Source organism: Caloenas nicobarica, chromosome 4 (genome assembly GCF_036013445.1).
Source record: "Caloenas nicobarica isolate bCalNic1 chromosome 4, bCalNic1.hap1, whole genome shotgun sequence".
In the NCBI taxonomy this organism is placed as follows: domain Eukaryota; kingdom Metazoa; phylum Chordata; class Aves; order Columbiformes; family Columbidae; genus Caloenas; species Caloenas nicobarica.
The window spans coordinates 45,027,957-45,051,072 of record NC_088248.1 but is presented as its reverse complement, the minus strand read 5'-3'; the positions used below and the strand labels follow the sequence as shown (position 1 = coordinate 45,051,072).

General features: G+C 45.1%; 1 protein-coding gene across 1 annotated transcript in view; it reads left to right on the top strand.

The window, feature by feature from the left end:
- Positions 1-17,219, top strand: part of ENPP6 (ectonucleotide pyrophosphatase/phosphodiesterase 6) — a 31,596-nt gene extending 14,377 nt beyond the window's left edge. Inside the window, exons 3-8 of the mRNA XM_065634058.1 lie at positions 1,305-1,416; positions 6,267-6,408; positions 7,408-7,587; positions 9,802-9,939; positions 13,431-13,554; positions 14,305-17,219. Coding sequence (XP_065490130.1) covers positions 1,305-1,416; positions 6,267-6,408; positions 7,408-7,587; positions 9,802-9,939; positions 13,431-13,554; positions 14,305-14,528 — 920 coding nt within the window. The 3' untranslated portion in view covers positions 14,529-17,219. The remainder of the gene's footprint in view (positions 1-1,304; positions 1,417-6,266; positions 6,409-7,407; positions 7,588-9,801; positions 9,940-13,430; positions 13,555-14,304) is intronic.
- Positions 17,220-23,116: the final 5,897 nt, after the last annotated feature.

Here is a 23,116-nt window from a genome sequence, read left to right as displayed (position 1 = left end):
TCCATCTGACTTTACCGGCTTTGTGAAACTCAGTGAAGATTTTTTTTAAATTTCCTGAGCTCAAACATTTAAGTTTTTCTAACCTTTTGTGGTACTCCTGAGAAGTCACTATCAGAAGTCTTGTAGCCAGCTTAGCCTGCAAGAGTCGTGTTTTTCCCCATGCCCCAGGATTGCACCGCAGTGGTGTGAGTTCTTGCAGGCTGAGATGCAAGACACCGACAAATTGTCTTTACTGAGCGTCCCAGTAAGCAAACCTCTGTCAATCATCTCTGAAAGTAGCTCTGCTCGCTCTAGTGCCCTCTCTGTACTTACACCTCCCATGCAACCTTCCTCCCTGCCGAGCAAGGAGCCAAATTCCAACAGTCCTTAATGCCTATTTCTTTCATCCCAAATGAGAAGCAAAGGGACCCAAATGTAGGCAGATTCAGGCTACTGTTTAGAGTTGCCTTTTTGACCTGACTATTGCTGTACACAGAGGCCATTCTGCAAAATATTTCTTTTTCTTGTGCCCCAGGAATACATCCGAAAATGCCTGTGATGGAAAGACTCTGGGGCTCTCGAAAGCTAATTTGCATGAATCCAGTGTTTCTGAAAGCACACTTCTTTTAAATATTAATGTTATTCTCAGCATAGTGGCTGGAGAGCAACAGGGCAAAAAAACCCCACAAAAACATGTTTTTGTGTGTTCAGGGCCATGTTCTCCTGTAGGATTTGTTGCCATAAATTTCTGGGCCACAAAACAGACTGTATTTTGCAAGGACAGCTGCAAGTTAGCAAGAGAGTTAATTGGTTTATGCTGTTTTAATAAGACCTCCTGGGAAACAGATTTAATAGTGGAGTGTCAGTATCACATAATAAAATACAGTTTATAGAGGATATTACGACGTAAGATACAGTGTGTCTAACTGGAAAGTATTTGCTGAACTTTCAGGGAACAATATCTAAATCTATTTTGTTGGAAGCCTGGAAATGAGGCGTTGTGGCTGCAGCAGTTAGCACGAAAACAAGCTAGTGATTTAGGTGGAAACCATCTGCCATGGGGGAATCAAGAGTTTTATCGTGGGAAGGTCACACAGAGACCTTCCTTTTAGAGAGGGAAATAAAGGGATCCAGTGTACAGTTTGCTACAAGCACTGGTCAAACGGACCTCTCTCCCCTTTCCCTTCCCAGCCACAAGGTTTCCTGCAGGGAAGGTGTGAGGTAAGTAATGTCACAGGGAATTTACAAACCTGAACTTGGACCCCACCGTGTGGGGTCTGTGATCAAGGTGAAACTGCAAAGCTTACCAGATTTTTCACTCGTAGGTTGCGAGGTCGAAATCCTTGGAGTCAGACCAAGTTATTGCCGTGAGTACTTCAGCGTCCCAACAGACAAGAACTTTGCGGATGCCATCAGCGATGCTCTCGAGTCTTTGCGGTAAGTCACTGGCCTTCTGCGGCGTGGGGATTCCTCTCTCAAGTATTTGGGCTTACTGCCAGATTCCCTGTAGGGAGATTTTCAGGATTGGCTCCAAGGAAGACGGAGGCTGAGACTGGTTTATAATACTGTCATAGAAACATAACTGTTACAAAAATAGGCCCTGACATTAAGATTGGAGGGAAAGATGTGCTCCTCTTTTCACCTGTAGGTTACAACACAGCAGAGACATCCTGACTTACTGTTTTTATTTTGCTGTTTCAAACAACTTCAAGGTCAGTCTGTGAGTATTGCTTCACTGCAAGAGGAGACTTTCGAATGCTTGGATTTAGACAGAGCTCCTGGGAATTTGGAAATTCAGAAATTCAGTTCCAGGCACTTGTTTACAAGACCAATGCTTTGTCGCCTTCTGCATTTTAGAACATCTCAGGCACAATGGTTTTGGGGCAGGAATTCATTTTGTGCAAATATGAGAAAGAGGAGAGGAGAGGAGAAGGTGTTCAGCTGGAAGGGACCTGCAATGGTCATCTAGTCCAACTGCTGGGAATGATGGGAATGTATCTCTCATCCAGCTCCTAGGAAAAACATATGCCCCATGCCCAGCTTTCCAGGTCCACCATCTGTCATCCAGATGTTAACAAGGGATAATTCCATGTACCTTGTAGAATCAGGGAAGATTGCACAGCCACGTATGGAGCCAATGCCTTACTTAACTATAACTAAGATTCCTCTTTCAAAACCTTGCTGGTTCCGTAAGTTATCCAATCCTAGGATGCACTTCTAATTTGCTACTTGCAAGCTGCCTGTATGGGAACGTAGCAGAAGATTTGGTGAGGAGGTTAGTTAAATGTAAACATGCTCAAGTGACTCGAACCTGTCTGTAGAAAAAGGACACACATCACACTAATTGTTTTACTGACCTTGTGTGCTTGATGAGTAGAACCTCTGTGTTAGATAACATAGGCCTGTGAGAAACTCTAGGCACCTTACCACTATGTCTGAGATTCCTGTTTTGTTGTGAGAAAGAGCGGGAGGCTGCATCTGCCTGAAGCCTTGAAATAGAGGCGAGCTCAGCAGGCCCAGCGATCTTCTTACCAGGGCTGAACTGCTGCAGCGCCTGCGTCCCCGCTTGTGTTACCTCTGCATGGCAGCTTAGGTGTGACTTCGGAGATCCCCCACTAGAGAGGTAACTAAAATAAAACTTGCTCTTTGCGATGCATTCGTGGCCTCTGGCTCTTCTTGCGACGTGCCTGCGTACATGTACACACTGCCATAGTAATTTGAATTTGAAGAGTTTCATATTCAAATGCTGAGTGTTGTTTGTCCTCGAAATGAAGGCTCCAAAATGACGAGAGCACTGCTGGAGATGTTGCTCCCAGTTGCACACTGGGTCCTGCTGCACAGATGCTCACAAATCACAGTGTAATTTACAGCACAGGGCTTAGAGAAAAGCTGTCTCTGAACATGTGAGACATTTGATCCTGAAATTATTTAGTTTATATTTTAAGAAAGCTACATGTGACATGAGGAGGTCATACATGCCATAGGAGGCTTTCTGGAGCTTCTACAGCACTTTCAATTCAGTGAATAAAGAGGGGAATGGAAAACTGAATACAGGCACCAGCTCTGACTTCTAGTAGAACTCAGAATTACCATGGAAAGCTTTTTGATAGGGCATCATTTGAGGATGGGTCAGGATATGCTTGAAGCTCCCTGTCTGGTTTCTATGAAGCAAGGTGCATAAGGCTGCTCAGGACAGGTTGCAGCTTTGTAATTGTGAACATCACTAAAAGTGAGGCACGACCTGCTAAAAGCCCCAGCCCTTCAAGCTGCTCTTTTGGGTAGCTGGAGCCCACTGAAAACGTTTCCAATAGCCGATTCACCCTGAGCCTCAAGGCTGCTTACTGCTGCCTTCAGTGGAAAAGAAGAAAAGGGCAGGGACACAAGAGTGTTGGTGGGGCAGTTCGTAAGAGGTAAAAGCTGGCGATTCCAAGAAAAGGGCACATCTCTGCCACCATGATATCTGCAGTAAACACGAGCTACAGCCTTCTGCAGAGCCCAAATCCTACAGATCGTGGTGGAGCCGTGGGAGGACCAGTGTCTGGTGTCCATTTACACACCGTCCCCTCTTGAATTTCTTCCTGGGTTCTTTTCCTTTTAACTAAGTGCCCTGTCTGCAGCAAGGCAGAGAAGAGGAAAAAGGAATGATAGTTGATAAACATTAATAATAAATGGTGGGTGTAAATACTTCTGGGACTTACAGTAAGAAAGGAGGGTAGAGAATGAAGAAAGAAAACAGCATTTTTCCTTATGCTTTCTCTCAGTAGTTTTTCCCATCATTCATCCTCTTCATTTGGTCCTTTAAAATTCAGCAAACACATTTCAGTGCTGCTGGGCCAGCCCATAGGAAGGAAAGCCTCTGAAATGCCTTCATTTTAGGTGTATTCGTTTAGTAGGAGTTAGCATCTCTGGGTAGAAGAGTCTTCAGCTGCGTTTTATTGTCATCTACATCTTTTGCAAGAGCGTCAGACTCTTGATGCTGCTCAAAGGCTGGCAAATCCAGCCTGTCTTCCTTTCCACACCCCAACTAATTGAAAAAGCCCATTAGGCTGAGGCTGGCACTAGCTTTATGTGGGAAAACAGCCAGTGGCAAGGGCAGTCTGTTGCCTGGAGCAGTGCCTTGCTCAGCTGCCCTAATGGCAGGTATTAGTAGTTAATGAACTGCGCTTATGCTCCCATCATTAGCAAACCTTACCGGGACTTCAGGGTAGAGAGAGTAAGCCCTTTATTGTGGTGTGGTGCCTAGGGGTTAACTTGAGTTTAGGTGCTGGAAAGTCCTGACCCATCTTCACCAGGGTGGAAGGGAATTTTATCTATGCCCTCTGCAAGGGCAGGAATACAAATCAGGGAGCCACAGAGCTCCTCTTGCAACCGAAGGAAACCATCCTTCAGGAATATTCTCCAGTCTCTTCAAACAGGTGGTTTGAGACCATTGTTTAGAGCAAAATTTTTAAAAACTGAGTTAAGCACGTGGTTTTGACAAGTAACACTAAAACCTCCCGTATGTCTTTTCCATAACTATAATTTAAGGGCCATTGTGATCTCCCTGCCTTGCTGGACAGGTGCCATGAAGTTTGCATGGTACTTGCAAAGTGTGTTGGTAAAATATGAAACTCTTTTTGGTATTGCTTTCTTCAGCAAGCTTTCCTTAGCCATTTCTTTTGAAAGTTACTGGTGACGGGAGAAGATGAGATTAACACACAGAAAGACAGATTACTTTTCCTGTGCAAGCCATGATCAGAGATGCCAAGTTTTCTTAGGAAAACAGGCAAAAAATGGAAACAAAATGAAACTCAGTCTTATAAGCTCTGGATGTGCTGTACCCTATCCTGCAAACTCCTAAGCATGCCTCATAGTAGGAGCTTGTCCCATTAAAGTCGTGTGCAAAGTTGAACATTTATCCTTACAGCACTGAGCCCTCACTGAGAAATCTCACCACTTGTTTTACGCAATAAATCTCTTTCTTAGCTTCTATCTTGATCAAAATGTTCATTTAGTTACAGGTGAGAAGGCACAAAGGAGTTCAAGTAGCAAATTAATACAGGCACTGCAGCAGAAGAAAACTGCTTCAATAGATTCAGTGAGTGTATATGCTATATAGAAATCACAGGGTTAAATTTTAGAAATTAATTTGTGCCTAATACAGATGGGAAGTAATGCTTAAAATGAAATTAGGGGGAGGGAAGGGCTGCTTCATTTGAATGATTTTATAATAATTAAGAGAGAGAAAGTACACTCTTCTGCAGGACCAGCAGTGGAGAAATTCCCACCATGGCAGAGATCTTCAGCTTCATACAGGACTGCTCCTCTGAGGCCTTCAGCAAACTTACAAATGCAAATGACAGACCCTAATTCATTTATTTGGTCCCTCACCTCTGATTTTTTTCTCTTCTCTCTCACTCGTTACACGAGATTACTTGAGGGCCTTTAATCAGAGAAGCTGGACCTGTCAGGACATCACACAAGGTCTTTTTGTAGGGATCTTGATCTGGATGAGGGCATGTATTATGGATGGCACAGCCCATCATATATTAAGTACAGTAGAAAAAGACTGGATTTGAACTCCCTGAGCATAGATTTGTGATTTTATCCACACGGCTACCCTCAGGGAGCTTTACGGTGTACTGTAAAGTGGTGAAGAAAATGTAATTAAGCACTGATGTATGCGCAGTCCCAACTAATTAGGCTGAGGGCATTCAGTGCAGAAACCTGTGATCAGCTAGACTCGTGCAACCCTGAGATTACGTTAGTTTCCCTTTGGTCATATTCCTGAATAAAAGCTCCATCTGAAATCTCACCCCTATTTATACCACTCAGGATTTTGCAAGGCCATGGAAGAGCCTGTCCTGAGTTGACCTTGGTTGTTCGGAAGACCTCACACAGGAGAAAGTCAGAAGTGCCAAACTTTAATTAAAGCACATTTGACTGGTAATTCCCACAATCCTTTTAAGAAGGGCATTCAGCACAGAAATCAGTATTTCTTCCGGGTCTTTGTCATTAAAGGAAAAGCTGCCCTCATAAGTTGAAGAGGTAATAGAGGGCTGCCAGGCCAGCCTGTGCTTGCACGTGACGGTCTCTACCTGGCGTCTCCGATGGGAATCTCAAGCAAACTCAGGAGACTCTGGGCATGAATAACAAGCCCAGCCATGCAACAGTGGGTAGGAAAGCACAGGCTGGAAGCAGAAAACGGGGGTTTGCGGTTCTGTGTGCTGATGAGGACAGTAACGCTGGCAGCCAGGAGGTCCCCGTGTGCGTCAGCTTCTCACTCCTTCCCCTCCCTCCACCTCCAGCAATGGCAGCGCTGACATGGGCGCCGTGTACTACGAGCGCATCGATGTGGAAGGCCACCACTATGGGCCTTCGTCCCAGCAGCGGAAAAGCGCTTTGAAGGAGGTGGACAACGCCTTGAGCAACATGATCGCACTCATCAAGGTGAGTGGCATCCAAAACCCAGCTCCTGGGTGCGTTTGGAAAACAGTTTTAAAACTGCTCTTTGTGGCACTGCCGAAAGCCTATTTAATGCCTGTTAATTGGATGTGTTGGCTGTAAACTTTTATTTCCTGAGAAACAGAGGCTACCAGGATCACGTGGACGTCAAGGCACCATTCCCCTGATTTTTATTTTCGTCTATGACATTATAATTCTCCTAGTGGATTATTATACTGATAGCCCTGGGAAGCCATAAACCAATACACTTGTTGCCCTCTTTATAACTTGTGTTGCCAGCTGGGATTTATAGTAGGCGAACAAATCAAAACCACACGCTTCCTAAGGTTTGTGGAATCAAACAATTTACTTTTATAATGGTTTTTATGGCACCATTCAGTACTCTGTACTTTAAACTTTGTTTTAAAAAATGTTATCTAAATGATTTTGCAGTGAGTAAAGGAGGATACCAAGCTTCTGGGTAAATGTCCATTCTATGAATATTTCTGACAATGATAAATGCACATTAGAGTTTTTCGTGTGTTTCAAATTTCACTAAATTATAAAAGCTCTAATAGTCATTGATTTTGTTTAGATCAAGAAGAGGGAAATACCCCTGCCACAGGTGGTATCATGTCAAAGTTTCTCCTCCGCAGTTGTTTTGACATACAGATGAAGAACATGGGATAAAATCCTGTCTAAGACCAACTGGGACTACTGTTTTGTGGGGCTAGGATGTAGTGTCTGGTTATTTAGCAGGGGGGTGGATTTATTTTGGCAAATTTCTCTTTGGTGTTGACCTCTTCAACTCTTCCAGGGCAGTAAGTGGACGTCCACCATTACGGGCGGTGGCAAAGCACACTGCAGGGCATTTGTGGTCGTGCCCATTCCAGCCAACTTCTGCTAAGTCACTGGAGGTCTAATGGGGTTTAATATTTGTCAGTGGGCACAGACGGTGTGAAATGCTTACCCAGCTGTAGCCACTGTCACATACTCTCTTCACAGAGCAAGGGCCTTCAACATGACATCAACGTCCTCCTCTTCTCCGATCACGGGATGACAGACATCTCTTGGACGGATAAAGTGATTGAGCTGAAAAACTATATCAATATGAGTGACACCATACAAATGAAAGACCGAGGTCCTGTGGTGAGCCTCTGGCCAGCTCCAGAGAAGCACACGGAGGTAAGTACATCTTATTTGTATTTATCTGGTTGTGTGTTTCTGTGGGGTTTTTATGACGATTGCTCATAATATTCAAATTCCCCTTTCAGAGATGTTTGTAAAAATCAGCCTGAGGCTCTTACCAGGATCCTGTGACACTCTTGTGATTCTGGTTTCTGAAGGAAAGTCACATCAGGCAAATTAAAAAGCATGATCTTTCACCATTGTTTGGCAGAAATATGTGCTTTCAAACCCCACCACTATGTGCTTCTGATAAAGAGCTAAAATATTTTAGCTCAAAATCCATGTTTAGGATTTTATATATGTATTAGTCAATTTATTGACACTCTAGTTGGGATTTTCAAATTATCTGGTGGAAGTCAGGCATTCAGTTCCAGTAACCCCCCACAGAGTTTGAGGAATTAACTCCAATAGACTAAAAGTACAAAAAAATACATTTCTTAGGGTATTCTTCTTTGAAGAATTTTGATGAATAAGCATGTTGGATTGAATAAACCTTGAAAGCCCAAGGCTAGAGCTGCAGGATTTTGAGTGACAAATTAAAACAATGCAGAAAAAAAAAATGGAAACAACTTAAAAAGGATTAAAATGCATAATTTGTAACTAATAGACTAGTACATTATAATTTAACCAGAAACCAATGCTTGAGAAGTCATTATTGCTGTCCTCAGAATACGGCTGAGTGAATGTACAAAGTGGGCTATCCATGCTCCAGATGAATAATCTTTTATTTTCTATATTGGTTTTAGCCAGTTCCAGTATATTGTAACTTGTGCAATTTTTTTGAAGAGAGGCATGCACAAGTCTATCATTCAAGGTTCCTGCTGGGGATCATGGCATTCATATATGCACTCCTCAGCCTTAACTCAGAGATCCCTATTTTTGCAGGCCAGACCTTCAAACAAGGACAAGTTGCAACTTTACATAGACATGGGGTTTCATCCAACAAAGCTCTTAAGCACATGCGTCTCTCTCATTAAACAGCTTAATATCCCTGAGGAGAATAAAATACAACGCCTCACACCATGGTTTTGTTTTCTTCCTTCATTTCTTTTTAGGAGTTCTTACTAGAGTGCTGCTTTTTTAAGTGAAATAAAGTCGATTTTCTGTTTCCCGATAGCCAGATTCTTCTATTCGTAATACAATTTAAAGAGCTACGTTTATGAATTAGATTGTATCATAGCATCGTGGCATCACATGTAGGAGTTGCCCCATTTTGAAGCACCAGAAGTACTCGTGAAACACCCGGGCCACTCTCTAGTCCAGGTCACGGTGGGAGGGTCGGGCTGAGTCCTGCATCACACTGTGGTGTCCTCCTTACAGCAACTGCATAGCAGTGCACGTCTCTTACACACGGATACACACATCATGCGTGCAAGGAAGACTTGGCTAAAACACTACTGAAGGACCTTTTGTTCTTGTTGCATTCTTTACTGTGTATTCCTGAAGATTATTTATATTTAAGCAAAAGAGTGATATAAGCTCTGGGGACTCCAATAACTGCCTTCTCTATGACATGTGAACATCATTTTTAGGCATTTAAAATATTTTTCTGAATAATTTGTGGTTTAACCACATTTGTGTGATTATATTCCAGATGGTATGATTAATATTAATAAACCACTTGTACAGCATTATGCAGCCTCAGAGCCACAGGCATTGGCTGATTAATCATCTCACAACATCCTTGTGAAGCAGATAACTAAGCACTGTCAATCCCTTTCGCAGGATTTGACTGGTTAAGTGTAAGAAACAGAGGTGAGGTGACATTACTTGTTCATTCCAGAGCACAAAGAGGGAAATGGTGGCAGAGGCCAAAGGCAATATCTTTTTTCCGCATCTGTACCCAGTCTACTTGGTGCCTTTGAGCATCCTTCATCACTTAGAGCTTACAGTCTCCTGTGATGATTTGCATTCTGCTGGTCTGTCTCCATAGGCTGATATACTCCTCACCTGCACACATTTTTGAGTGTGTGTGTTATAAATATGTGTGATACATTAATTCATGCATTCCTATGTGTTTATGATCAAGTTTTCAGAATCTCCTAAACCATATAAACAGATTTTGCACAGTCATCATCTTTGGACGGGCAAAGCCCAGTTTGAATGTGCTGGGGATTAGCTGTTTCACAAATTCAGGTGTTTCCATGAACCCATAGGTGTGCATATGCTCTTTGCACCCGTATGGTGTTCTAACATTTGTTTTCTTTGCAGATATATCAAAAATTGAAAGCTGTGGAACACATGCATGTTTATAACACACAGGAAATTCCAGACAGGTTTTTCTACAAAAAAGGAAAATTCGTGTCCCCTCTGACTCTTGTGGCTGAGGAAGGATGGTTCATAGTAGAGGTAAGTAGAGAAGCAAAATACTTAGACATGAATGTGAAAAGGTACAATATATCAAAACAATAAGAACAATGTACAGTTCTATGCTGGGCATTGAGTTAAAGTTTTACATCATTTACTTGGGCTGACTACAATACTAATGTCAAATATTGCTGTGTGCTTAAAAGAGCTTAGAGGCACAGTGGCTGTGTTGAAGAGGCAGCCAAAGTTAAATAGTCAAGATGATTCTTTTTTCTCTGTTGTCATAAAGCAGGAGGAGTTTTTATGTTTCCCATTCCAGTTCTGTTGCTTTACTCCTCTTCGCCCTGCCCATGTACCTTCATCTCAGACACAAAAAGAGTGTTTCCATTTCAAGACCTCACTGTCCCTCCATTCGGCAGTACTTTGTGGCAAATCTTCCTCTGCCTAGCTTCCGACCCATCAGACTCTGTCCTAAAAATGCCCTGTTTCTCTCAAGTCCTCCAGTCTCCAAAGGATCAGACTGGGGGTTTGCTCCTCAGAGATACCCAGTGCACACGCTGCAAGTCTGAGAGCTTGATAAGCAGAGAATCAATTAGACTTGCACACGAAGAGATTTTTACATACCAACTCATTTTGTTACTAAATAATAAGAAGAATTTTTATTATTATTATTTTATTACTGTTATTATTTTGTACTTGTATGGCTACTGAGCATCTCCACATTACAGATATTAGCTGCACCCCACCTCAGCTTGGAGGGTGAGGCAACTTACATATCTTATAAGTGAGTAAATCAAGAAGTACTGAGTTATTTGCCCAAGGCCATACATTAACTCAGTAATTTGGCAATGGAATCAAGGAGTCCTGCTTTTTTATAGTGTCCCAGGACTGTCATTAGATCACATTGCCTTGCAGATTATTGTAACTCAGCTGAGCATCTTCTTTCATGACCTTCAGAGATACTAGGCTTTGCTCAAGATGATCCACACCAACACATTTCTCACTAGCCAACCTGACTTGAGGATAATAATTTCTACAGCTGAATAAAAATGCATCTCTACAAAAACACAATTGCTTTTGAGCACAGATGGGTGAGCACCAAGTTTCTGGTTAAAAAAAAAAATAAAAAGCCAGAGTTAAGATTCAGACTCATAAAGTAGGCATCTGAAACATTTGTGCTGAAATGATTTTTAAAATTACAACTAAACTCCTTTGTACAGCAGTTCAACACAGAACATTTTTACATATTCTGTACAAAAAAAGGCACTTTAAAAAAATCATTGAAACTCTGACAAACCTTAATAACAGTGCAGCAAACACTGCTGCTATGGTAATTATTTCTGTCTCTCTGCCCATTCCTTCCCATTGTTTCTGATTTTCCAGAATGTCCTCTCATTAATGCTGTCAGATTTTCCTTCTCCTTGGTACATTTTCATTATCTGTGAATGGGATGTGAAAATGAAAGTTTCCTGTCATGTTTTTAAAGCAATAATTGAGCCTTCTATTATATTTCCTGCCCAAATCACTGAGGATGCTCAGCTCTTCCCTGACATGCTCATGGAGTGTTTTAACTCTCTGTTGGCTAGTGGATAGATATAAGCTATTTGAAAAAAGGGAGGGGTTTTTTTATTTTATTTTTTTTTTTCCTAAGAGAGAAAGTGGATGTATCTGGAAAGTTGTTGTCGGGGTTATTTTTGTTGGTGATGGTTTTGGTTTTGTTTCTGTTGGGGTTTTTTTGTGGTTTCGTTTTTGCTTGTTTGTTTGTTTGTTTTTCCCAGCAAGGAGCATAGGGACAAAAGCCCATGTACATTTTGGTTAAAGCAGGATGAGGAGAGATTTCATGCACCTCCATCTGTATTGAAGCTGGTCTTGTTCCGATGAGTGAGTGGTCCCCATGCTTTGAGCAGAATTTCCCCCAGCTGCTCTGCTGTATGCAACGATGGTGTTAGCCCTCAGGGCTGCGTGCTCACCCTGTACTCATCCTAGTGTACTTTCCCAGCTTTTAGGGGACAGTTGCTGTGCTGCTTCTAACCATGCACATACAGGAAAAAGTCCATCAGCAGCAGTCCCAGACATGCCTGCCTCAGTCATCGCTGAGTAGCTGTGCCAGCCCAAGCTCAGGCTGAGCATGAAAAATTAACATCTCAGTTGTGAAAGAAAGCAATAGGCTTTTCTGAACCAACTAGCAGCAAAAATAATGGCAATGGCTGTGCCTTTCCCTGCACATCTAGCCGCGAGTAGGTATCTCCTGGTGTCTGGGCAGGTGACGGAAAGACACGTACCTCCTGCATTTAGTGCTGCTGGAGAAGCAGCTGAGCCCACGACACCTGACAGGACACGGGAGAGGTTTCGCTTTGGCAAAGTTAGACATGACTTGGCTTGTCTGGAGCTGATGCTAACAAGTGCTGTACAGGTTGGTTAATGGCGAGCAGCCCAGCGACAACCAGTCCCTGGGAACCACGGGAAGCAGAGCCAGAGCATAAGGAGGGGCTGTAGTAAGAAGAGGGGAAGGAGTCTGTTTTCTCCTTGGCTTGCTCTGAGCACTGTCAGTGAAATAGGTGGAGACAAGGAAAGAGATTTAATTTGTCATCTAAAATGGTTTAATTTTCTGGCACATCTGCTGACTATTACATATAAAGAAATGCAAGGGATACTCCAGGGATTCCCCTGGAAAGCAGTGGCAAGAGCCACACTTCATAGCCATAATCATTGCCGTCCTCGGTTCTCCTGCGCACAGTCGGTTTTCTTGGACAGAGGAGGAGAACAAAACTAGACAAAATAAATGGTTGTAAAAAGAAAAGGATCCTTGGTCAATCTGCTTCACCATCTGCAGGGGCTGCAGCACCAGTTGCCCAGGGTGGGAATGCAAGAGACTTTATTGGAGCATCTTCTGTGCTCCTGTGACAGCGTGTGAAGTCCAGACCTGACACTTTAAGGAACCGTAGCTCTTTCCCTTTAACCACTGGAGGAATGAATGCCAGAGCTCTAACAAACTGTCAGCTGATCTTCTTTGTCTAAGCGAAATTCCTGCCATATTTTGGGGATATCTGAAGTGTTGCGTTTGCTGTGATCCCTAACAAGCATGGGACAAGAGAAACTCACGGAGAGGGCTGGCCCAGCATTTTGAGCAGACCTGAGGGACTGCTGCTCTCGGGGATGGAGATAATAAATGGCGCTATTGCAGGTAGTCTGATACGAGCTGTTAATATGGAACTGGAGAAAGTAAGGACGAAATTTAAAAGTATGACCTATTGCAATATGGGCAAGGAAAACCAAGAATTATCATGACAAATTGTTAAAGCATGGATCCATGGAGCAGGGAGAGGGGGACTGTCTTTGGTCCAAGCCTGTGTGCCCTGGAAGGACCCTCATTGCCTTAATACTAAAACAAGCAGGGAGAAGAAATAATAATAGTTAGAAATTATGTAGTAGAGGTGATACTTGTACTGCACACGGTGGTACAGTGTTGCACACCATAGTGCCCCGTGGCACCCCACGCACAGCACTAACCACACTCTGCTGTTGTCACCCAGAGCAGGGACAAGCTGCCCTTCTGGGAGAATGGGACGGGGAGGAAGGAGGCCTGGCAGAACGGCTGGCACGGCTACGACAACGAGCTCATGGACATGAGAGCCTTCTTCCTCGCCTATGGGCCAGGTATGATGCCACCATCCCTGGTGTCCCTCTCCCCTCGCAGCCCCACAGCACCTGCCCCATCCTCCCAGCAGCCCTGGCATGTCAGGACCCCGACGTGGCACTCTGCGATGCCCAAAAATTACAAATAGATGGCAGGATTTGCTCACTACAGCTGGATGCTGGGAAGGTTTCTAGCTCGATATCTGTTTCATAGCTGGAGAAACAGGGCAGAGAGACGTGAAGGGATCTGGTTAGCCCCTCTCTGACATCCAAGCACAGTAACTCTGTCCCTTTGCCCTCTTTTCCAAGACTGGCCTACGTTTTTAATTCTGTTTAAAGCACATGAATTCTCCTTTTGTTGGTGGATCTGGACTCGCTAGCACAGAGCACTTCCTTTGGGGAGGTTGCAGTGTACTTTGCCCACCCATCTGATGGGCAAAACCCTTGATTTCAACTTCATCAGTGGAAAACCCTGCTGAGCACCAGCCTGCGACTGCAGACAGGAGTGAAAGCAAAGCACAATGTGCAATACAATTATTTCAGGCTATTAAATCTACGGAGCATGCACAGTAAAGTAGCTCCTGTACTTAATAACTTAATTAATTTTTCTTTTTTAGTTTTTAGAATAAAATTGGAGTAGAAGCAAAAATAATGAGTTAAAACCTTTAAAATGTTTTTTGCTGAGCTGTTTTCCCCCACAGCGCCCCATGTTTCAGGAGCTGAGCCCAAAGCCATACGACAGTGACTCCTCTTTGCCTGTTCTCCCTGCAGATTTCCGATCCAACTTCCGAGCGCCTCCCATCAGATCCGTGGATGTTTACAACATCATGTGCAGCCTGGCAGGAATACAGCCGCTGCCCAACAATGGCTCCTGGTCCAGGGTGGAGTGCATGCTCCGAAACACAGCCCCCTTGGCACCGCTCCCCCTCCGTGGCAGCTGTGCCCTGGCGCTGGCCCTGCTCGCCCTGTTCGCCAAGCAGATCTCCTTACTGTGACCCCCAAACAATGTCGGTCAGTGTCACCAGCAACTCCATCCTTCTCTTTTTTTTTTTTTTTCCGAGTTCTTCATTTGGATAATAACTTCATTAATAATGTGCTGCCCCCCCACTCTTCCATCGTGCTCCACCAGGCGTGAATCTGACCCATCCTGCTTTCACAGCAGTTATAACATGAGGCCAGGTTTTCTGCTGCTCTAAACACAGCCAGGGAGTTGGTGTTGCTACTCTGGATTCACAGCACCAGTAACGAAAGCAGAACCCTGGCTGGCTATCCGCAACATTTTCTGGTGGGTTCACATTAAGATCTCTGAGCATCAAACACATCTTACCCCAGCATCTTTAATGGAGAGGCTAACCCTGGCTCCCAGTGCTGAGAAGCTCGTGGGTGGAGATGTACATTTGGAGATGTTGTACATTTGTGTTCTTTCTGTTTTACTCCTCCATCTCCAGCAGAGCCCCACCTTCTCCTCACAGTGCCAGCCAAGCCTGGTCCATACCAACACATGCTTCAAAGAGCCAAGCTCTTTGCCAAGTGATCATAGTGCCAAGAGAGGTGGGTCGACAGGAGAGCACTGAGAGCATCCTGCTTCTCCCAGCCTTGCCTTCTTCATTTTTCCCGAAGTGAACCCTGGCCCTGCACACCTCCAGGGCTAGGCTTTCCTCAGGGACAGCTGTGGAGGGAAGGGCTGGGAAACGGCAGAGCAATACAAATCCTCCACTTCAAAAACAGGAGGAAACTGAAAAGGCATCTGGACACACAGGGGTCAGGAGAAAGTAGGATGAGGAAGTCTGGCATTTAACAGCCTCTCTGCTTTTTCTGTTGAAGATAACATCACCTGCTCAGATTTTGGGGTTTTTTGTACTCCGTTGCGTTTCTGAAGGCTTCTCAACACTTGCTGCTTTTCTACCAGCTCCTGTTCTCTCCACCTCTGCCCAGTGAGCAGCACATTCCCCTTTATTCTGCAGCAGGGAGAGGAGTCATGCTGATGGGTCTCCCACCCTCTCAGTTAATCCTAGCTGATATTTCCACCATGGGCTATCAAGCCCAAACAAAGTTGTAACACTAAAGTTAAATAGCAGGAGAGGCTGGGGCTGTTGTTGGAGGTAATGCCTCTGAAGGTTTACTCAAATGGATAATGTATTCCTGAAAACATCAACATGGAAGATATATTAAACCCTTGAAAAACCTGATTTTGCCCTACTCATTCACTCCAGTGCAGCCACAGATCCACCTTGAGGTGATGTTCAACACAGGGCTGGTGGCAAAGCCAGCACCATAGTCTGTTAGACTCAATTCACTTAATTGTTAAATCGTCTAGTTGTCACAGTCCTTGGTGTTACACACTGGGCTGGATGGATGCCATGATGGGTCGTTAGGGAGGCGTTATTTTTACATCATTAAATTTCTGCTGTGAACTAAGCTCATCTAGAACAGGGCTGGAAGGGTCTGATCCCGCAAAGTGTCCTTTCCTCTTCAGGAGGCTGTGGCATTTGCCATGCCCTCAGGAGTGCTCAGCACTTGTTCTGATATACCTCTGAACCAGGAGCCCTCCATTACAAACTGCCTTTGGAGGGATTTAGGTCCTGCCCCATGCAAAGTAAACCTCTAGGACTTATTGTTCCTATGGATCCAGAGCCAAACATGATCCAGGTATGTGTGGTACAGTGAGTTTAAGGGTGAATGATTACGCCGTGGGAAAAAACAAACAAACAAACAACAAACCAAACACCAAATTAAACTTGACAAAAGACTTCTGTAATAGCGGTAAAGATTTATGTAATGTGTTTTTAAAGCTCAAGTGAACCATCAAATCAATTGGGGGAAAAAAGGGAGAAAATCAATCTTTGTTATTAGACTGTTCAGTATAAAAGGCAATTTAGTGCTTTTGAAGCATTTGCAGTAGCTGTAAAACAAGCACCTATTGTTCAGAGTTCCCTGTTGATCTTTAATGGACGAGGCTCAATGAATTCACTGGAGCACATTTTTAAAGTGAAAAAATCATCAGTATACAGGATAACCAAATGTCTAAATTACCAAGTTTTGTTTGAAAATCGACAGAATATATACAGTCAGTGCCTGCTAATCCCTTCACAGCCTGCCATTTTAACTCTTACAGTGAGCAGAACCCTATGTCCTTTTACGGTAGAAAAGATCTTTAAAGTATAATGGCATATTCAGATTCTCAATAATACAAGCAGAAATTGAAAATAATAAATTGCATCCATTGAGTTGTTCCAGAGATGGGCCATGACACACAAAACCAACACTGATCCATGGGAGTACTTTGTGTATCTCATTCTTGTCAGTGTCCACATGCAAATACTACAGAATAAACCTTTTAATTGCAATATGATTTGTTTGACCTTAATACCAGCAATGTGTTTACAGCAATACACCTCAAAACATACTTGAACTGTAAAAGGGAAATTTGATAGTAAACCTGCAAGAAGCTCTTTAGCTTCAGGAGAACTACAGCTGATTATTTTTTAAGAAGTGCACCTTTCTTCCTCAGAAATGTTGTACCTCTGAATCAGTTCACATTCTCATTCAAAAATCAAGTGTCTTGGCTCTAGCTTATTTTTCTGTATACTATGCAATGGAAGTGGGTGTATTTTAAAACCTATTTCTGAGTGACGTTTTTGTACAATGACTGATTGTGAATGAGTGAATAATTCTAAGAATGCTGTTAGAAAAAAAATATGCATCTTTTTGTAAATACTGTGAGATTTTTGAAAAAAATCCACCTCTGTAAAACCTTGCCTTTCTTGTTTGATTGCTGCATCAAAGTGTGGTAAACAGTGTTTGAAGCTTGTGCTGATTAATCATCAGAAAGATGAATGATAACATTGTTTAGAAAGGCAGAGTTGTCAGCATGTAAATTAGGGACATTAAATACATCACACGAGATACTGTAGCTTGTACACGCAGTCCTTTTTTCCAGGGGTATTTCAATATTTAACCTTTTGAACATCCATCCAGGGACATGTAATTCACACTAGCAAATGGACAAAAGGTTTTGCTCTTCTAAGAAGAGAGGTGAGCCTTGGATGGTCTCTTCAGACCCACTTCTCCAAGCCCACCTTGTTACCATCCCATCAGCTGCTTGCACAGAAGTCAGGTTCATCATCACTGATACCAGGGTACGGTTGGTTTGGGCTTTCCGGAGCCCTCAGGGTACACCCCGCTTCCCTGCACAGGGCAGTGCAAATGGCAACGAGACCTCAAAAAAACAGCACCAAGAGCCTCAAGGACAAGAGGCCCTACTCCTGCTTTAAGCTCCGCGAACCAACGATGTTCATGGAACAGGCTGATTTAACAGGTGTCTCCAAACCTGCTCTGGGGAATTTATCTTGTTTTCCTTACATTAACCAACCATAAGGGCAGGGAGAGGATGATGGAGAAGAAGTAAAGCCTGGGAGAGCAGCACAGGTATACTCATGGGTCTTTTAATTCACAGCAAGTCCCTTTGGCCTGGCAGCACCACCAAGGTCTGCCCAGAGATGCTTTCCCCATATCCCATGAACGTGGGTCCTGCAAACCAGGGGGTGCTGAGGGGCTGTCCACACGGGGACAGTGTGGGAGTCAGGCTCAGTCAGCCCATAACGGTGGCAATTTTCCACCTATATAAGCTGGACAATTTTCATCAGTGAGCTTGGTGGCCACGTAAGTGACACAATTGGCCAGGGCTTGGCAGATGAGCCCTCCAGCATCCTTTGGGATGCAGCCCCACGGAGACACTTTCCCACCAGCCTAAACACCAGCCAAGGCCCTCCACAAGTACCAAGCCTTCCCAACCAAGGGATGAATTAAGAGAATTCAAGGTGCTGGCCACCTTGCCTGTCTTCTAACTGCTCAGTAGAAGTTAAAACATCTGTCAGACATTAAACTCCGCACGCTGGTGGCAGATGCAGACCAAATGAGCTCTGGGCCCTGGGAAGTGGAAAAGCTCCGTGTAACTTTCCTCCCCTGGGGCCGTGGCACAGAGGGCAGGTGACTGCAAATCCAATGGGATCTTTTGAAGAAAACATGACCTAATGAAGGGAGAAGTTTGAAACCCTCCGTTTTAGCATAATGAGTATTTAATAGCCATTTTGAAAGACAACTTTCACCTATGCAGAAAAATGGGGGTTTTTTGTGTAGGTACTGAAACACATTTATGTTAAAGGAAGATTATTGCGGAGTGCTCAAAAAATAAGAAGGTTTCAGAATTACAGTTGACTGGACGCTGTAATTCTCAAGCTTTGTACAGATGTTTATAGCTGTATAGGTTATTCTGATAAAATTTGAATTATATGGAAGTTACCACAGACGTGCAAATTGATATTATCCCAAATCTAGCAGCTCCGTACGAATTACATGGTTTCTGCTCTACCAGCCAAATTTCATCAGAAATCCCGGTGGGCTGCCAGCAGACCTGCCCTGGTCTCCCCCCCTAACCCTGCCCGGCCTCTGTTCGACGCCCCCAGCCCCGGTACGAGGCGAGTGCCCCGAAGCCACCGCACCACAAAGCCGCCTTTTCCCACAGCTTCTACCACTTTCCTGGCTGGCTGGGAAGTGTCACCCACTGGGTGCACAGATAAGGTCCCGCTGTGGGGTGGAAGCCATCAATCAGCAGCAGCGCCGAAATAAATAACAGTATTTTTCGGGGGTGTGTTTGGGGGGGTAAAACGCTCTGCAGGACCTGGAAGTGGAGATCTACCCAGATCTTTTAGGGGCCTCGTTTGCCCTTTTTTCGGTGTCGCCGGGCAGCCAGGCGGTGGCCGAGGGGCGCCAGGAGCCGCTGTTTTTGGGGGGCTGTCTGCCCGGCCCGGCAGCGCCCCCTGCCGGCGCCATACGGCACAGGCAGCCGCCGGGTCCGGGCTCCCCCGCCGCCCCCCACAACCCCTCCGCCTCCTGGTAAAGGAGGGGGAAAATCCCACAGCCTTCCTGCAAAAAGATGGGGCGATTTAAGGGCGGGGCGGGGAACTGGGGTGGAAGAAATCAGGAAATTTTAGTCAGGAGGGTTGTGGTAAATAGAGTAAGAACTGGGACTTTTCTTCCATTTTGTGTTTCTCGTTGCAGTTGTTTCTCATTCTACCCGTTAATTCTCTCCCTGTTACCCTCTGCTCTATGGCTGATTCCCCCTCACAAACCTGCTGCCTCCATGCGGTTTCCCGAGTGAGCCTCCTGCCTGCTTCTGCCCGAGGATGAGCAGCCTCTGAGAGATGCGGGTGTTTACGTGGCCCTTAATGATCCTTGACAAGAATCAGCTGGATGTACTTCCAAATACAGAGGACTTGGGCTGCATGTAGAGCTGCTTTTGTTGTTACTAAAGCCTGACCCCACAAGTGGGAAACGAAATATGTCTGCGAAAGAGGGGAGCAGAAAGCGGCAGGGACGGGGGAGGCAGCTCCTTGCTGTTACCCGTTCTCACTCGCAGCTTCACCCCGGGTTAAATGCGGCACCCTCTGGTTAGGCAGTCCCAGCAGTGCTGCTCAGGAGGACTCTGAGCCTTCATCAGCTCAGGGAGACTGATTAAAGCAATAAAAGATGGCGAGGAAACAGGGAGCAGAGTTAAGGAGAGTGGGTTGAGGAGGGGGAGATGCGGTGCCCACCTCCTGTGCCAGCATGGACTGGTGCTTAGCTGAGCTCTGGGGAGCTCATTTCATTCTTCCCTTGGCCACGGCAAACAAGGCTTTTCAATATCAGGATTGTAGCAGCCTTTGGGAGCGAGGGGCACTAGTGTGTGCACAGGAGCTGCCCCTGTGTCCCACACCCAGGGGTCGCAGGCAGCCGGCCCCCAAACCTCAGCATCCTCCGCCCAGACCGCGTGGGCATCTCCTGCATGCTGAATTTTCTGTGACTGTGGGACCGGGCACTGATGGCTCTTGAGCAACCTTCTGTTGTTCTCAAGTAATTAATAATATGTTAAAACGTTACTCAGCACTTACAAATATCGCTTGGTGAATATTAATTAAGCCTCAAAACTGGCTGGAGACACGGGCATTGCTACCTTGCTGGATAGAAAAGGGAGGCTGAGGCAGCACTGGCTGTTGCAAAGGCTGCAGAGTGCAGGCAGGTTTGGGGGGATCAGCCACAACCCCCGCCAAACACCCAGCCCACCTGCTGCTCGCACCACGCTGCCTCCATGGAAGGGCTCTCGGCCACTGCATCGCGCGTAGATGTGTATAACCCAGCCACGTGTCCATCACAGACCGTTTTATCCTTTCTTCAATAGTCCAGTGTGCTGCTCATCCTACCGTGCTAAAACAACCGGTGCATTGCCAATCACTCTTTTGTAATCCCCTATTCAGGTTAGCTTTGCCCCTGCAGGCCACGGCCATACAAAGTGACTCAGGAGGCGCCCGAGTCTGATTTCTGAGCAAAGCCTCCCACTCTCTCTCTACGTGACCCCTGGGCAGAAGGAGGCCCTGTCAAATTCAAAATCAAATTTTTAAAAGTGCTTATTTGCCTGTCCATCCATCCATCCATCCATCCATCCATCCATCCACCTACCTGTAAATCTCTCCCTTGACACTTCTTCCATGCCTTCCCCATATTGGTGGGGCTTTGGGGTGCAAGACTTTTTTTCTGTGTTTGCCAGAGGAGGTAGCACTGCGGTTTTCAGCTTGCAGCTCACTGATTGTCACCGAGGCTCCTGGGGCAGGAGAGGGGTAACCACGGCCGGCCGTGTCCCACAGCCCTCATGTCTCAGCTGAGAAACTGCTGTAAGAGCGACGGAAAACACCCTTGTCCAGCCACGGAGGGCTGCCCCAAGCAAGAATTTAATAAGGAAATCACTTTGGGGTTAAAAAAAAGGTTTCAAAGCAGCCTTCCCATAGCAGCTGTGAAGGAGGACAGAACCAAACAAAACTCTAATGTGTTTTAGGAGCTGGATCACACGGCTTGCTTGCCTACACTGCCACAGGGGCTGCACTGGATGACCTGGAAGGGAAGGTCCTCTTCTGCCCTAATCTCGGATGTTTCCTTATAAGAGCAGTTTTGACAAGGACGAATAACTTAAAAAAAATTCTCTAAACAGATTAAAATAGGGAGAGCCCTGAGCTTTCTCTTCGCATTTCATACAGCCTCTTCCTGCAAGAGTAAATGAGATGAACAATCCAAGTCCCGCTGACAAGAAGATATTTAATAGTCATGATGTGGGAGCTTTCCAGCAAAAGGTCTGTTTTATGCAGAAATAGCTGGATGAAGCCTGTAAAGGCCCAGCAATTAATCACACATTTGAAGAAATACAGCAGTCACAGAGGCTGAATTTTAAATGCTCGTTGCTCCAGTTTGGACAGTGACAAATTAAGGCCCATACAAAAGCAGGTGTGGCTCTTGAGGAAACCCTCTGAGGGCAATTAAAAATGGGAAACCAGCTGGTAAGTGTGCAGATGTGACAGCTAGAGCAGCTTAAGAAATTAATACAAAGGAGGAGGATGGAGGAATTAATGGTGTAGGAGCTGAGGCGAATGAAACAGGACCTGCTCTGTGCAGCGGGTTGCTCTGTGGCCGGTGAAGCGCCTCATCGTGTGGGGCGGAAAAAGCTGTGGCAGCCACGTGTACGCGCTGCCCTGCAGACCTGCCCAGACGGGCTCCCAAGGAAGCCCCCACCGAAGGACCCACCGCCCGCAGGAGCTGCTGCCTCAGGTGTCCCACCCTCAGCTCCGAAGCCGATGGCGTGAGCACCTCCGAAAATGCCCACCGTGCCCCGTGATGGGAAAGGCAAGGGGCTGAGATTGAGGGTGGATTTTTCCCGAATCAGCTCCAAGAAGGGCCAGGTCTGCTCCAATCCAAGAGGCAATCTCTAGCCAGGTTTCACACGCACTGCTTCATCGTTCCCAATCAGGTCACGGTCTCCAGCATTCACTGTTCTGAGTCAGTGAAGAAAATGGTAATTTTTTTTCTATTGAAAACACATAAAAGAATTCAGATACAGGTCAAATTATGAAGGATTCATGATTTGCTGTTAGGGTTACCATTTAGGAAGTGTTAGCAGATTTATAAATAGTGCCACGAAAACAAAATATGAATCCCTCTCAGCTGGAGCTTGTCATCCCATTTGGAAAAGGATGCCGCAATTTCTCCGTGCTGTTCCTCCCACATTTACCCCTACCCTGCCTCTCCTCACACATCCAGCAGGTGTGAGGTGTCACTGGCATAGCAGCATTTTGTAGAAATTACCTTCCAACAAAGTGCAGGCTGGGGGACTTGTCCCATTTTTCTCGTCAGAGTCTGTTCTTCTGAAGTTATTTGTTGATGTAAGGATTTTTTATCAGAAAAAGCTGCCAACACAGATTGCTACAGATGACTTGTTCGTCTTTTCTTTCTCCTTGTCCATAGGAAAGTTTTGCTTCCACTAATATTTAGGTTTGGTATACAATAATCCTTCTGGGAAGCTGAGCACGACAGCATTGCATTCGAAGCTGCTGATAGCATGGAATGGTGGACGAGGTCTTTACCACTTTCAACCTCTAAACAAAAAGAAAAAAACTGTAGCAATGAGCTACTCAGCCTCCCGCCTGTGTCTGTGAAGCTGAGTGTTTAAGCCACTTCTTTCCTGAAAAAATAATCTTATTTTCATTGGTCCTATTTCCAGCAC